Here is a 15232-nt window from a genome sequence, read left to right on the forward strand (position 1 = left end):
AATGTATTTAAGTGAATCCTGGATAAGGATGGTAATGTTTGGAACTGAGTTTGTATTTTGTATCATGATGAAATAGTGTATATACTCTATTGTAAATATCTAAACAAAATTTAAAGGTCCTTTTTCCTTAGCTATGGCTTTCCCTTTACATAAAGGACAGAATTCGTAACTACATCTTTAATTAGTGCTATTCTCCTCTCAGCTTGCATGAGTAAATGGTTCCTTTATCTTTACCTTCCACTTCACCAGTATCCAGATTCAATAGATCAGTCATTCTACATAATTTCCAGTATCTCCAATATCCTGAGAGCAGATATTGAGTGAGCTGTTCCCTGTGACTGCCCAGTTCATTCTTCCAACTTGACCAACCACTTCCAGTCTTGGACCAACTTCCCAAGCAACATCTGCCACTTTGCCTTTTCAGTTCCCACCTTTCATATATCTGAACAATCCTTTCAAGTGATGCAAAAACTCCCTTGCATCCACTCAACTTAGTGAATTAAATCTGTCGCGCACGATATTGTCACCCATGATATTGCTTGACTGCTTCCCAGTCACCTGTCACTTTAAGTCTTCATCTCACTTTCATTCTGCCCTCTTTATTCAAGGGAAATGAAGATTGCTTAATGTAATTTCCTGTACACCAGTGGAAGCTTTAGCATCTTATATTGTTTGAACACAAGCCTTAACACAAGCCGAAGAGCAGTACCTTATTTTCTGTGTGGAGAAGCTGCAGTCCTTTGAACTCAATATTCAATATTACTATTTTAGGTAACCACTCCTTTTATCTCTCCCACAGATGCAGCCGTACTCTTCTACATTAAAATGTTTCCTTTCCTGTCTTTGAGAGCCAGTTTCTAAAATGCAATCCCTGAAACATGGTCTGCATCCTATCAGATTCTCCCCTTCTTTTCTCTGCCACTCGGCCTTTCTATAACTTTAACATATTTGTTTTCTTTCTTTACTATATCTGAAGATCCTTGACCTTGAACATTAACTCTGTGCCTTTCCCCACGGATACTTCTTGCTGAGAACTTCTGTAATTTTGTTTCCATTGTAGATCTCCATTTTCTGAAGACTGTTGTCTCTAACAAGGTTCCCTCTAAGGTGTGCACGCGCACACATTTTTTGCTACTAGCACACAAAGAAATTTAAACTACGCACTAAAGGTTGTCACCTCTACCTCATTAGCATGTTAAGTATATTTCCCAATAGAACACAATTACATTTCCTTTTCCGGTTTCTGATACAACATGGAGTTTGCGATGATTTGTCTGCAGATTGTAGAACTGGCCTATTTATACTCTTTTTATTGAAAAAATTACTTGGTGTGCACATATTATCACTGGGCAAAAAATTACACAGCTCAAGATTTTTGCACACACTGGTTAAAGGGAACATTGGTCTCAAATGCCTTTCTGTTCAATTCACTAATCAGTAACTGCATTTTACTGTTTGCAATTTTTCATAATTCTATCAATTTTAAATATCAATAAACTTTTAAAACAGTACCTCATTTGGACAACTCTAATGTGAAAACTGCTGTCATGAAATATCAAGTGCTGAAATCATGCATGCAGAATTCCAGGTGGTGCTTTTTTTTTTGTTAAGAATGACAGATTACCAAATGGATTATAAAAAAATTCATTCAAAACCTCAAAAGTTTATTTAGATAGCCAAAAAATTGAAATGTTTTATTTCCCACGAACATGGAAAATATGGAACTAACAAATACTGAGCACGTTAAATCATATAATAGCTGATGTTCAGATGCTATGAGATTCTATTTATGATACAAGAATGACAAAATAAGCAGCTACAACTTTAGCTTATAAATAAATACATGTTGTTATTCAGATCACATTCTACTCTCAAAACCCAGGAACAATGTTAAGTGCTTGGTGATTGATAGGGCTTTTATCCTTACTCATCCAGTGAACTAAAGACACTATCCAACCTTTCAATTTGTTATAAACAGAAATCTAAATTAAATTACCTCTGAAAGGATCACTCATCTATTACCATTTCAAAATCGTGGGGAAATAATGTTAACTGAGGTCTAAATATAATCAGTAAATTCCCTTTAAATGACAAGGAAAATTGAAGAGCACCTGCTTCTGGATGAAAACCGATTTTGCTTCCTATTGAGATGGCATTACCATGCAATTCAAAAGACTTCAATGTGATGTTCCAAATGATTTTCAAATCAAAATAGCATGCATAATGTGCTCAACATTTATGCAAAAGCACAGTAAGCTCAAAAAGACAAGACAATAGGACGCAGGAGCAGGATCAGGTGACGTAGCCCATCAAGTCTGTTCTGCTTCCCCTCAAAAAAACTTTTTAAAACTTCATTCCTGAACTGTACTATAAGGGGATGCTGACTCAGTTAACACGTTAAAATGCCAGCTTAAAACCCTTGCTTTTAACATCATTTTGTCTTTTATTTTTGCACTTGCACTTTATCCCATTGTAAAGCATTTTGAACTAAATGTTTGTATGAAAAGTGTTCTATAAACAAGTTATTATTATTAGATCTGATTGGCAGATTTACTTTGCTTCTCAACCCCATTCTCTTTTGACACCCTTACTAATCAAGAACCTATCAACCTCCTTAAACATACACAATGACTTGGCCTCTACAACCTTCAGTACCAATGAATTCCATAGACTCACCACCCACTAGCTTAATGAAATTCCTCCTCATTGCTATTCTAAAGGAATGCCTATTTATTCTAAGACTGTGCTGTCTGGTCCTATACTCTACCATTATTGGAAACATCCTCTCCATGTCCATTTTATCTAGACTTTTTAATATCCTGTAGGTTTCACTGAGACCCCCCACCTCTGGTGAGTATGGAGCCATCAAATGGTCTTCATACGTTAACTCTTCCATTGCTGGGATTATTCTTGTGAACCTCCTCTGAACTCATTGTTTTAAATGCTGTGAGTTACCTGATCTGTAATTAACTGTGGTTGGAACAGGTTTAATAATTATTTTCAAAAAGGCATTAGGAGTCTGGGTCTCACTGATATACAGGAGACCAGGAGTGGCCTCTTGTAAATTGGTGAGACCAGATGTAGTTTGGGATGCCACTTTGCCAAACACCTACGCTCCATCTGCTAGTAAAAGTGGGATCTCCCGGTGGCCATCCATTTCAATTTTACTTCCCATTCCCATGTGTCAGTCCACGGCCTCCTCTACTGCCATAATGTGACCAGGAGGAGCAACATCTTATATTCCGTATGGGTAGCCTCCAACCTGGTGGCATGAACATTGATTTCTTGAACTTCCAGTATTTGCCCCTTCCTTCACCATTCCCCTATCTCACCTCATTTCCTTATCAACCTATCACATCCCTCTGGTGCTCCTCCACCTTCCCTTTCTTCCATGGTCTTCTCCCCCCTTCTATATCAGATTCCCACTTCTCCAAGCCCTTTATCTCTTCCACCAATCAACTTCCCAGCTCTTTACTTCACCACTCCCCCTCTCCTGGTTTCACCTCTCACCTACTACCCTGAATTTCTTTCTCTGCTCCCCCACCCAACATCTTGCACAAACTTCTCATCTTTTATCCCCCCCCCCAGTCCTGATGAAGAGCCTTGGCCTGAAATGTTGAATGCTTACTCTTTTCCGTAGATGCTGCCTGGCCTGCTGAGTTCCCCCAGCATTTTGCGTATGTCGCTATTAATTCTGTTTTGAATGCCTCGGTACGAATGCAGCAGAAAAGTCAGGTTTGCACTGCCGTATCACAGTGTGTTACATTATCATTAGCTGACACTTCCAAAGAAAATAAAATGGCTTACTCTTTGACTTGTTGAATCCCAAAAGGCCAGTCCAAAATAGTCCTTCTCCAGAAGATTAAGATGTTGACACACTTTAGTGAAGAGTTCATGCCCCTTGGAATGTCTCTGAAACATGGATATATTGCAATATTCTATGGTTTATAAATTTATCACTATTGGGTACTATGATTTAAAGTGCTGAATGAGTTTAATGATCAATATTAAAGCTGATTCGAAGAACATACTGCACATGCATTATTGTTGTGTAATTACAGGCGTTGTCACTAGGATTTGGAGAAGTATAACTCCGTGTTTTATTCAGCGGCCACTTGGAACTGTGAATACAAATTGACTGTACAAGATTTTGTTGTAGCAAGTATCTAACAACAGTACTTTAAGTACTGAAATAAAGTCTCGATAGTTGTACCATTGAAGAGAAGGTACTGGAGTTATCCACAGCAGGCCAATATGGAAATAAACCTGGTGACAACAGTGACAGAGGTGACTTTCTCAGTAATCACCATCTTCCTTTTGTTAAGTCTGACTTTGTTTGGTGGAAAGACATTCAGCTTGTGTATTTAAACACTGGCTCCCATCAACTGACAGAATGAATGCATCTCCCTGGATGTTAAAGTTTGATAGGACCCACTGTTAGGCCATGCTAGGAGCACTTCAAGCAGTTACTTTGCACTGTGTGGGCAGTTCAACTCTGGGGTTTTGCATCCAGTGGGGGTAAAATATCAACGGATGTAATACTTCCGCAGTCCATTTCAAGAAAAATTCTAACATGCTATAAATCACACTATCCATCTTGTACACAAATTAATTCTTGCTATTTTTGAAAAATGCTTATCTGCATTTGACGCAAGTTACTTAACTCCTGTGTAATAACACCGCAGAATTGTTTTTAGAGACAAGTGACTTTACCACTTAAGCCCACTCTGCTTCTTCTTCAGGAACACTAAACTTAGACAATCTTACCAAAAATAATTAGTTCCTTACTCCTTTGGTTTTGAACTCAACCTTATACTTAATTCATCAATGTTAGTTATACTTAGTACATTAATGTTAGGTATTCTGCTTCTCATTCTTTCCTATATTAGCCATTTTCTGCAGAGCAATTTTGGGGGCTCACATCCTTCTCCATAAAAACAAATTGGGAAAACTAATGATACAGTGAGTGGCTGTCCAAGTACGGTTTACAACCTCTCATTTTCCACTTGCCAGTAACAGTTATGATTTGAATTGTGAATTCAAGATACAGAGGCTTTACCAAGGGACGATTAGAAAAAGAACACCCCAGAGCATTCTTGCACACGTAGTGGCTAGTTAAATGGTGCAAATACCTGGAGGCAGGTTCCCGTCCCATCCTCTCAGTAGGAGAATAATGCAGTACGACCAAAGAGTAGGCGGGAAAACAAATAAAAATTTGTTTCACACATATTGCTTTGAAGTTCATCTTCACACAGACTATATTAATGGACACCTTCTGGTTACAAGGCTTTAAGAAGTACGTCATGAATTTCCCTGGTCAAGTTGGCTCCTGAAATCTAGGTCAATAATTGAAAGCTACACCATTCCCCCCCGCCCCACCAAAAAAAAGTGCTAGAAAGTGCATTATTCTTACCTCAACATCACATTGAAATTCAGTTTCATCCAAAAGAGTCACCTTACACTGCATGGTTTTGGGTTTTTTAGCAACCTTAGGTGGTGACTTCAAATCCTTATTGGTTTTCAGTTCTGTACTTTCACCCTTCTCCTCAGGGTCATCTATCTTTACTTCATCCTTAACATCAAGAGCCGTTTCTGGACCAAGTTCTTCCTTTTCTTCTTGTGCTGGCTGTACCTCAAACAAAATTGTTGAGCAATTGTTAAAGATATCACTGTATGAATTTCAGGACTCCTCAATTTTCATTCAAATTATCTACTTCCAACTGCACTGACAAACGATGTTCCGATTCAAGTCAGACAACATCACTGAGGTCGGTTATTTCAAAGCTCTGCTGAATAATATCAATAACCCAAGACAAAAAAAAAGACCTCTTTTCTTGGACTCCCGGCTTAATTTGTTGAATCTCAAGGGTTACCCATTGTTCATTGGTTAATTTGCACCCCTTAGCTTTAACCAACTCCACATAGTCTCTATGATAATCATGTAAAGAAATTCATTATTTCTAGGTACAGTAGATTCCAGCTAATTGCAACACATGGGGACTAGAACACTTTGGCTCAATAAGCAGCTGCCCCAATTAGCCGAGTTTTCATGGAAATAGTTAAAAAGGTACACAGAAAAACTGAGTAACCAATTTATTTAAATGAAATGCACAAGTTAGAACATACGAAACTGTGTATTTATTCCTAATAGTTAAGAGAAACTCATCTAGTCTATGTTGCCATGTTCTTTGGACTCTAAATAAACAAAATCAACACAGGCAACTCGTGCAGAAATGGTCTGCCTTCATACAATGCTTTTGATGATTGCATTCTCCAAGTTTTCATTTTCATTTTGTAACATTCAAGATGACTATCAATACCTTCAAATTCTTCGTAGTTCCTAACCTGAAGTACTGAAATAGCTTCATTTTTACTCCCGGCCATTTCTGGCATCTCCAAGCCTGAATGCTTGAAATCACAGGAAGCAAAACAGTTACAAATTGTGCTATTGCTTCTACCTTGCCAGCTATCAGTGACCAAAAATCACTGCTTTTTGAACACAAATCTACACCTGACGCTATTTAAAAACTGTTCACTCCAGGCACGGTGTAGTGTCTCAAAGGCTACACATGTGAACCTGACGACACTAGTTAGAAACAATTCAGCAAGTTTCCTGTCCCATTTAAGTGGCATAGTGTCCCAAATAAACAAAGGGAATCCTGGTTATTTTCTTGATTAGTTGTTGTTCTTTAAGATTTGTTCTAAATAAACAGCCCCATTTAATTGATGGCTCAATTAACCGGAATCCACTGTATTTCTTCTCTATATTTATCAGTGTTTTGTGTTTCACTCAACCACAGAGCTAAAACTTACAAGCTATGCACAAAAACAACAGCAAAATGCATTCCGGAAAAAATGGGTGGGGAAGAGAATTCATTTAAATCATCAACTATTGGGACTAAAGCCCAGATTACTCATTTGAAATGAGTATTAATTTTTAAAACATGCATAAAAATGGTTTATTAAGAACTCTTCTCTGCTCTCATGTTGCCGAGTTCCCAACATTTTACCAGATTCCTTTACAATCAGGCTTCTGATTTAGTAGAGGGTAAAGAACAGCCTCAGAGAATAACGTTTGGCAAGATGCTCATACTTCTGAAACAGAGACAACTGAGAGAGAGATTTTAATGTGTATGCACAGTGCACAGATTCATTGGGGCAAGAAAATAACATGATAGAAAACAAAAACAAAGAATGGCAGGAAGTGATAAAATTGAAGAATCCTTTTAAATTTATTTTAAGTAACAATGTTAATGAATTGGATATCTTGCCGCACAAAGAAAGTCCAGCTACAGTACACTGGTATTTATTCTAACATTATGGGGCTTATCTAAAGTTTCATTAATTCCAAAGAAAGCAATTGTTCTACACTCAGAAAAATTCTTCAGATTCATAGGTATTTTTCCACTACATTGCTGAAACAGAGTGCGGCAACTTTGGATGTAGTATTGACTTTTAGCAAAAAAAATCATCATTACATGCATCAGCACACTTAATCACATACAAATTTTGTCTAGCTAGTACCAAATCACCCTAAAACAGAAATAATCACCTGAGTTTCAGCACTGCTAATAGAATGCAAATCTAAGGTTGCTTCTTCGTCAATATTATCATCCAGCTCCTGATCTGCGATAGGTGCCCCTTGCTCGACTACTTCACTTCCTTCGACTTGTTCTACTGAATCCAGCTGCTGCCCTGGTGTTGCGTTGCCAGCTGCTGAAGCTACACCAGCCTCCTTGTCACCTTCTCCTTCTGAAATCTGAGACTTGGGTCTTTTAAACCAGCCAGGCAAGAAGCGTGACAATCCTTTGCTGTTGGAAGACTGCTCCTTTTCAGCCTCCTCTTTATTGGCTGGAACACCGTTGACGGGTGCTGTTGGTGTGCTCTGGTCTCCACCGGTTTGTTTGTCCACAACTTCTACTGACAGCCGGTTCTCCTTTGGCTGACTTCCTGCTGTGTCAAACTTGGGAGGCTCTTGCTGTTCAGAATTTGGCTGCGGTGGATGGGGATTTCCTGTGGCAGCACTTAGGTTAATTTCTGTTGTCATGATGAGCCTTGAAAACAATAAGAAATATTTATATCTCAACCTTTCCTTTGGATTGCAAACAGTGTGATTTACCCATTGTTTTCAGACTCCAAACAAAACAGTTGCATTAGAACCATTCTAAAAGGTACATTTCTCAACTTTGTGAGCTGACAAATTGAAAAAGAAATGAATGTTCAGCAATACAATAATATCATAAGACATTCAAAACACAATGGTTCAGCGAGGATAGGTGTTGCCTTATAACTCCAGAGACCCAGGCTCAAAGTCCTAACCTCAGTGATCAGTGGGTTAATGGGATTATCCAATGAACCAGTATAGGCAATAGGCCAAATGTCATAAAGAAACATGAGAATATGACAGTCCCAAAAGCAATTTTAAGCATACCACAAGATTTCAAAAGCATCTGATTTTCCAATTCCAGACTAATATTTTCCTTATGTACAAACTAACTGGGAAACAACTGTGAGTGTTTAATAAAAAACATAGATTGGGCATCCAGAAGTAAAGGCATACACAACAATAACAAGAAAATATGACAAACCTTTATAAAACAGTGGTTTGGTCACAGCCCTAGGGACCATGATAAGAAAATAGCAAAATCTGTGCTGAAGAGATTTATTAAACTTAATCCAAAGATCAGGAACAACGAGAGGCAAGAGAAGCTGCTCCCTTGGAATGGAGCATTTAACATGCAAAGTAGATGGTGATCCTGTTCTGACTGGCAGAAGAATTAAGTGTTAGAAGTCGTGGAATGAAGGCAATTTTCAAAACCAAAACTGACGTATGGTCAAACAGTTTTTCTGAAAAAGATAATTTAGGATCTGATAGAGTTCTGTTGTGTAAGGGATGCAGGGTTCCAAATAAGGCATTCAAAAGGGACCTGCACATCTACTTTAAAGGAGGACATTTGGAGAGCTATGGAAAGAGCAAGTGGTGGACTAGTTAGATTGCTCTTGCACTGAGCCAGTAGGTATTCGATGAGCCTAATGGCCTCATTTTCCCTTGCGTTAATGCAGTTTGGTGAAATTGTACTCATTGTGCACAGGACTAAACCTAAAGAAATGGTTTAATAGTAAGTTTAACATTTGTTTTGTACAGCAAAGAGGGTGGTATTATCAAGGGAAAGCAAATGTCAAAATACACATATCTAAAGAAATGCAGCTACACCCCAATTCTATGGAAACCAGTAACAAAACAAGTCCACATTATGTCCAGGGAGACCCATCATTGGGTCAGTCATTACCACCTGGCACAACAATTTAACACCCTTATTGGAATCCCCGAACTAACAAACAAGACACAGACTTGTACAGTGCATTCCAATAAAACAATATTTCTTATAATACATGTATGAATAAGTCATCTGGAAGAGTGCCCCTGTGCACTGCTGAAACTAATTTTGAGTGCCTTTAAAAACCATAATACACCACTTGGGACACCACATTTCATGCAACTGACCAACAAACTGGCCCAGTTCTTGCTGAAGCATCATGCAGCACACCCCGTGAAGAAGTTTCCAGTGCACTCCAATTTGAAAAATTCAGTATCATAACTAAACCCTTGTTGATAAGGCTATAGCAAGTACAATAGCGCATCTGAGATCTTAGAGAACAAAGGGCTATGTCCAAAACAGTGCAGTGCTGGAATTAAGAAATAGGAAAATCAAATCAGGTACAAAACCAGAAAAAAAAACAAATGAAATGTATTAAGAAAACCAAGACAGAAAATAAAAGAGGTATTTGCAAAAATAAAGGATTTACATAATGGAGAAATGAGACTGGAGAACACAATTATTTTCTTTCCAGGGAAGAAAGGCTGGATGGCAGCACACTATGGTTTTGCCGTTAAAAGAGCATGCCTGTAAAGAACTATAAACAAATTAAGAACATTGTGTTGAAAATTGCTTCCGTAAAAAAAATACTTAGCAAAGGGAAATGGAAATTAGATAGAAAAGCTTTATTTTTTAAAAAAAGTTTAAACATTTATTAAATTCGGAACTCCCAAGTGATAATGCACCCCAGATAAGAAATACTTATCAAAAGTGTTTTTCTGTAGATCTAAACCCCAAGACAACTAACAAGACTTCCAGTTTTATCATTATGGAGGCAAAAAACAAATTAGTGTAATCCTTCACTTCAGTGGGGAAAAAGAAGAAATTCTTGTCACAATCAGTATATTAAGCTATCTATACCTATTCTAAATGGTTCCTTACAGAGGAACTGAGATAATACAAGCTTGGCAACAAAAAATTTAATAAAAGACAGCAGATCAGAAAGGTTCCAGGTTGAAGAGCCTTCATGCAATGGCATGTCTACAAAGACCAGTACGAACGGGCACTCCTTCAGCAGTCTAAAGGCTCTTTTCCTGAGAACTGTCTGCAAACTGAAATTGTTCTTGATTTACAATGAGAGTCAATTTACTGTCTTCCCATGTCCTTACAATGGAACGGAATTAGAAAGTCCCCACTTCTAATGGCTAGTTCAGGCATGGGCCCGCGGCCCATATGCGGCCCATTAAGCTTTTTAATCCGGCCCGCAGAACTTGATGAAATTATATTAATAAGCCTTGTTAACGTTTCTTTCCCCCGCAATTCTGGTGTTTTCCCAATAGGTGACGCACTCTATATACATTTGCGGCGACCCATTTCCTGGCACATCCGAACCGGCTCACAATTAGCCAGCGTTCCGGCTAAGGGAGATAGCCTGCGGGGATTTGCGAGCACAGAGCTTTGGAGCCTCTGCGCAGGGGGGCAGGTTGAGGGAGGCTTAAAAGTGAGGCTGGGGATTTCGAATAAAGTTTTTATCTTCGACAGCAGTTACCGACTCCGTGTCATAATTTTAGCGCTGCATGTAGCACACCGCTACACATTGACCTTTGTTGAGGTGCAGCGTATTACTCCACATCTGTGCTTTACTCTTTGTTCGGCTCGACCTATTTGTGTGAACAGGCGTTCAGCGTCATGAACATCAACAAAGCCAGCCACAGATCCAAGTTAATTGACCAACACCTCAGATCCATCCTGAGAATCGCCACAACAAAACTAAATCCAGACTTTGATGCGCTGGCTAAAAAGGGAGACCAACAACACTGTTCCCACTGAAATTAAAAATAAGTTTCTTCGTTGTGTTATGTAAAAAGTGCATTTGAAAATATTTTTTTCAATAAGCCTTACATGTTACATGTCATTTCTGTTAAGTGATGGACGTGAGTAGTGTGCAGGTGCACGTACGTTCTCAAAATAAAAAATGCGCTCCAGATCAAATAACGCGCTCCGCATACTGGCGTGCTCTCACTGTTCTGTCATTGTGCGGGTCATTGTTGAGTTTTGGCACAGGGGACAATTGAATAAGAAGGAGCAGGACAAGTAGACCTGCATCTCCTACCGTTTTTGAAATAAAGACAGTCAGGAGGAGAGTGATGATGATAATATCTTGAAGGATAACAGAATTTTCAGTGCTTTAAAATAATAACTGTTACTATTAAAAAAAGCCGTATTTTATTCATTTAATTTTCAGTGTTTTAAAAGTCATTTCAATAAATAGCTAAATACCATGGGACTTCAAAGACAGATATTTTGTTGTAATGCATTTGTTCATTTTCAATTGAAATTAAAGCACATGTTTTCTACATATCCCATGATATTTTATTTTCTCTTATGAGGTGTATTACCAAAACACTCCGTCCATCCTGCCCCCCTGTCAAATTTTAGAACCCTTTGTGGCCCTCAAGTCAAAAAGTTTGCCCACTCCTGGGCTAGTTTCAATGGCCTGCGAGAAGTCTGCTAACCAGAGAAAAATCTGCCAATGCTGGAAATCCAAAGCAATGCACACAAACTGCTGGAGGATCTCAGCAGGTCAGGCAGCGTCTATGGAAACGAATAAACAGTCGAAGTTTCAGGCTGATACCCTTCATAAGGACTGGATTTTAATGAAATTGTTTATAATAAATAATGAGGGCCAATTTACTGTCTTCATCTGTGTGATTACAATGGAACAGAATCAGAATGTCCCATTTCAAGTGGCTAGTTTCGTTGGCTTAAAGATATCTGTGGTTATTATGTTGTTTGAAGAAATATTTTACAAGTGTCAATAGAAGAGACTGCATTGTTAATTTCCAAAGCAAATCTCCTATGCAGCCTCCAGTGAGAACTGGCAGTTGTGTTCTTCAATACATCGCAGCCGTTTGATCACTGAAGGGAGGTTACATACAAACAGTTATTGTTGAAAACAAGTTGCCTTTTGAATCTGTCCATTTGTTAACTCTTAAAAATGTCTGCATTTCGGTGACTAACTTCCTCCATCTTGAAAAGTGCTGTAATTTTCTTTTTAAACCCAAGGGAAATATGCCAAGTCAGATTTCCGTAAGTCTGGATGAAAATGTAGATGGGTGGGTTAGTAAGTTTGACAGACAGACATACTTTATTGATCCCGAGGGAAGATTTGTGGAAGATATCAAGATTAGTGGAATTGTGGATAGGGTAGAAGACTGGCAAAGAGTACAGCGTGATATAGATCAGTTGCAGATATGGGCAGATAAATGGCAGTGGGGTTTAACCCAGATAAATGTGAGGTGTTGCACTTTGGTAGGGCAAATGCAAGGAGACAGTACACTGTTAAGGGTATAACTGCGTTGCTCAGCAGAGAGATCTTGGGATCCAAGTACATAGCTCCTTGAAAGTACACAGGTCAATAGGTTGGTTAAGAAGGCCTATGGAATGCTTGCTCTTATTAGTCAAGGTATCGAGCTCAAAAGTTAAGAGGTTATGTTGCAAAATTATAAAACTCTGGTTAGACTCTGGAGTATTGCACAGAGTTCTGGTTGCCCCACTGTAGGAAGGACGTTGAGGCCTTGGAGAGGGTGTGGAACAGATTTACCGGGATGCTGCCTGGCTTAGAAGGTGTGTGCTATCTTGAGAGGCTGAATAAACTTGTATTATTTTCTCTAGAGTGCCAGAGGCTGAGAGGGGATCTGATAGAGGTTTAAGATTATGAGAAGCATAGATAGAGTAGACAGGGAGAATCTATTTCCCAGGGCTGAAATGTCTAATACCAGAGGGTATGCATTGATGGTGAGAGGGGTTAAGTTCAAGAGGGATGTGAGGGTTAAGTTGTTTACTCAGCCTGATATAGTGGAAGAGCAAATACATGAGAGACTATTAAAGGACATCTGGATAGGCACAGGGACGTGAGGAAGTTGAAGCAATGTGGATTTAGTGTAGGTAGGAGTGAGTAGTGTTTGGGTGTTTCTGATTTGTTTTTTTAGCTGGTTCAACACAACACTGTGGGCTGAAAGGCATGAATCTGTGTTGTACTGTTCATATCTTCTGTAACCGTGAAGACACTGTATAGAATTCTTGACTGCTATCAGTGGGATATGGTATATCTGTGGAGGGAATTCAGGTAAGGGGAGGGAGAAGCATGTCTTGAAGAGAGCTGAATTGGAAATGGGGAGTCATTCACTAAGTAATTGGATTTTTACTCAATAAGCATAAAATTTAGTAATAGGGAAAGTACAGCTACGATTCTGGTGCTCACAGAAAATGATTATTTTTGGGGGAAAAAATGCACAGAAAATTTGTCAAATTTAATTGATTAGGACTACCCAATGAAGGCAGGGTGCTGAGTAGAGCATGGGTTCACCATTAAGCAGACAAAAGTCAAAGTACAGACTTGGCCTCTCAATTCACAGCAAGTTGCTCTAAATTAATTGCAAGAAAATTTTATGACAAAGCAGAATAAAAGATGATGCCAGAGGAACAACCAAAGCCATATAACTTCAACAGCTTTTCACAGCAAGTGGGTGAGATATTGTAGAGGAAGCCTTTATCACATTAATGATCTCGACAGCTCACGATACAAAAACAGACTAACTGATCAGACTACAATACTGTGCAAAGGTCTAGACATGCAAGATTTTAAAACAGATTTAGTTTTATGTGTTTTTTTTTGTCTTCTGCATTAGTATGCCAGTAGGAAAGAGCAATTTTTAGATTTCAAAACATACATTTTCCAAAGAAAATTGTTACAGAGAAGTGCTTGTATTTTGTTAAGAGAAGTAACACATTAACAGACCACTTTTCAAACAAAAACTTGATTTACTTTGTAGATATATAGCCCAGTGCACAATTAAACAAAGATAACAAAAAGGATGCTAATGGTGACAATGAATGAATTAAACTGATTAACGGAAACAGAAACGGGTAAAGAAGGAATAAACATGGGTGAAGGACAGCCAAGCTAAAAGGTGAGGGTCTGGCAGATGTGACAGAATCATTAATCTTACACCATGGCAAGTGAGCACAGCAACAAGACAGCAAGCTCTCTCCCAAGGAGAAATTACACAGCAGAAAGGATTTTCAAGATGTGCTGCCCTAGCTCTTCTGAAGAAGCATAAAGAAACGGGCAAGGTTGAGGACCAGAAATACAATTGGCCACAGAAACTGAATGCAGCTGACAAGAGACAGATCAAACTAGTGACCCTTCTAAATCAGAAGTTGTCCAGCACTGCTGTCAACTTTGAACTTACAGAAACTACTGGAACCCAAGTACACTCCTCTACAGTCCAGAGGAACCTTGTCAGAAGTAGTCTTCACCAAAGAGTTCCCGCCAAAAAGTCATTCCTACAAAGTGGAGACAAAGCCAAGAGACTCACCTGCACACAAAAACACAAGGACAGGGTAAAAATGGCAGCAAATACCCTGGATTGACAAGTCAAAATATGAACCACTATATGGGAGAGCACTATATGGACAAGTGTCTGCAGCCAACAGTGAAACATAGTGGAGGTTCCCTGCAGGTTTGAGGCTGCATTTCTGGTGGTGATCTGGTCAGAATTAATGGAGTCCTCAATACTGCAAGTACAAGCAGGTTCTCATCCATCACGTAATACCATTAGGGAGGCATCTGATCAGTCCCAACTTCCTTCCGCAGCAAGACAGTGACCCCAAACACATGGCCAAGGTCATAAAAAACTACCTTCAGCAAGAAGAATGAGGAATTCTGAAACAGGTGGCATGGCCTCCACAGATACCCGATCTCAACATCATTCAGGCAGTCTGGGATTACCTGGAGAGGCAGGAGCATGCAAGACAGCCAAAGTTTGCAGAAGAACTGTGGCAAGTTCTCCAAGATGCTTGGAATAACCTACCAGCTGATTTTCTTATAAAACTACACAACAATGTACTTA

At 39.0% G+C, this 15232-nt stretch overlaps 1 protein-coding gene across 15 annotated transcripts in view; it reads right to left on the reverse strand.

The window, feature by feature from the left end:
• The window catches only part of LOC132380479 (protein 4.1-like), a 167057-nt gene that overhangs the window by 83196 nt on the left and 68629 nt on the right, over positions 1–15232 (reverse strand). For 8 of the 15 annotated variants that reach the window (XM_059949303.1, XM_059949307.1, XM_059949305.1 and 5 more), the window contains 4 exons: positions 7553–8054; positions 5414–5626; positions 5133–5156; positions 3808–3912 (listed from right to left, as the gene is read on the reverse strand). In XM_059949303.1, the coding sequence (XP_059805286.1) occupies positions 3808–3912; positions 5133–5156; positions 5414–5626; positions 7553–8054 (844 nt within the window). Of the gene's footprint in view, positions 1–3807; positions 3913–5132; positions 5157–5413; positions 5627–7552; positions 8055–14572; positions 14644–15232 lie in introns of those variants that run through there. The other 7 variants (XM_059949317.1, XM_059949311.1, XM_059949316.1 and 4 more) reach the window with 2 other exon arrangements.

The sequence above is a fragment of the Hypanus sabinus genome, chromosome 24, assembly GCF_030144855.1.
Source record: "Hypanus sabinus isolate sHypSab1 chromosome 24, sHypSab1.hap1, whole genome shotgun sequence".
NCBI lineage: Eukaryota > Metazoa > Chordata > Chondrichthyes > Myliobatiformes > Dasyatidae > Hypanus > Hypanus sabinus.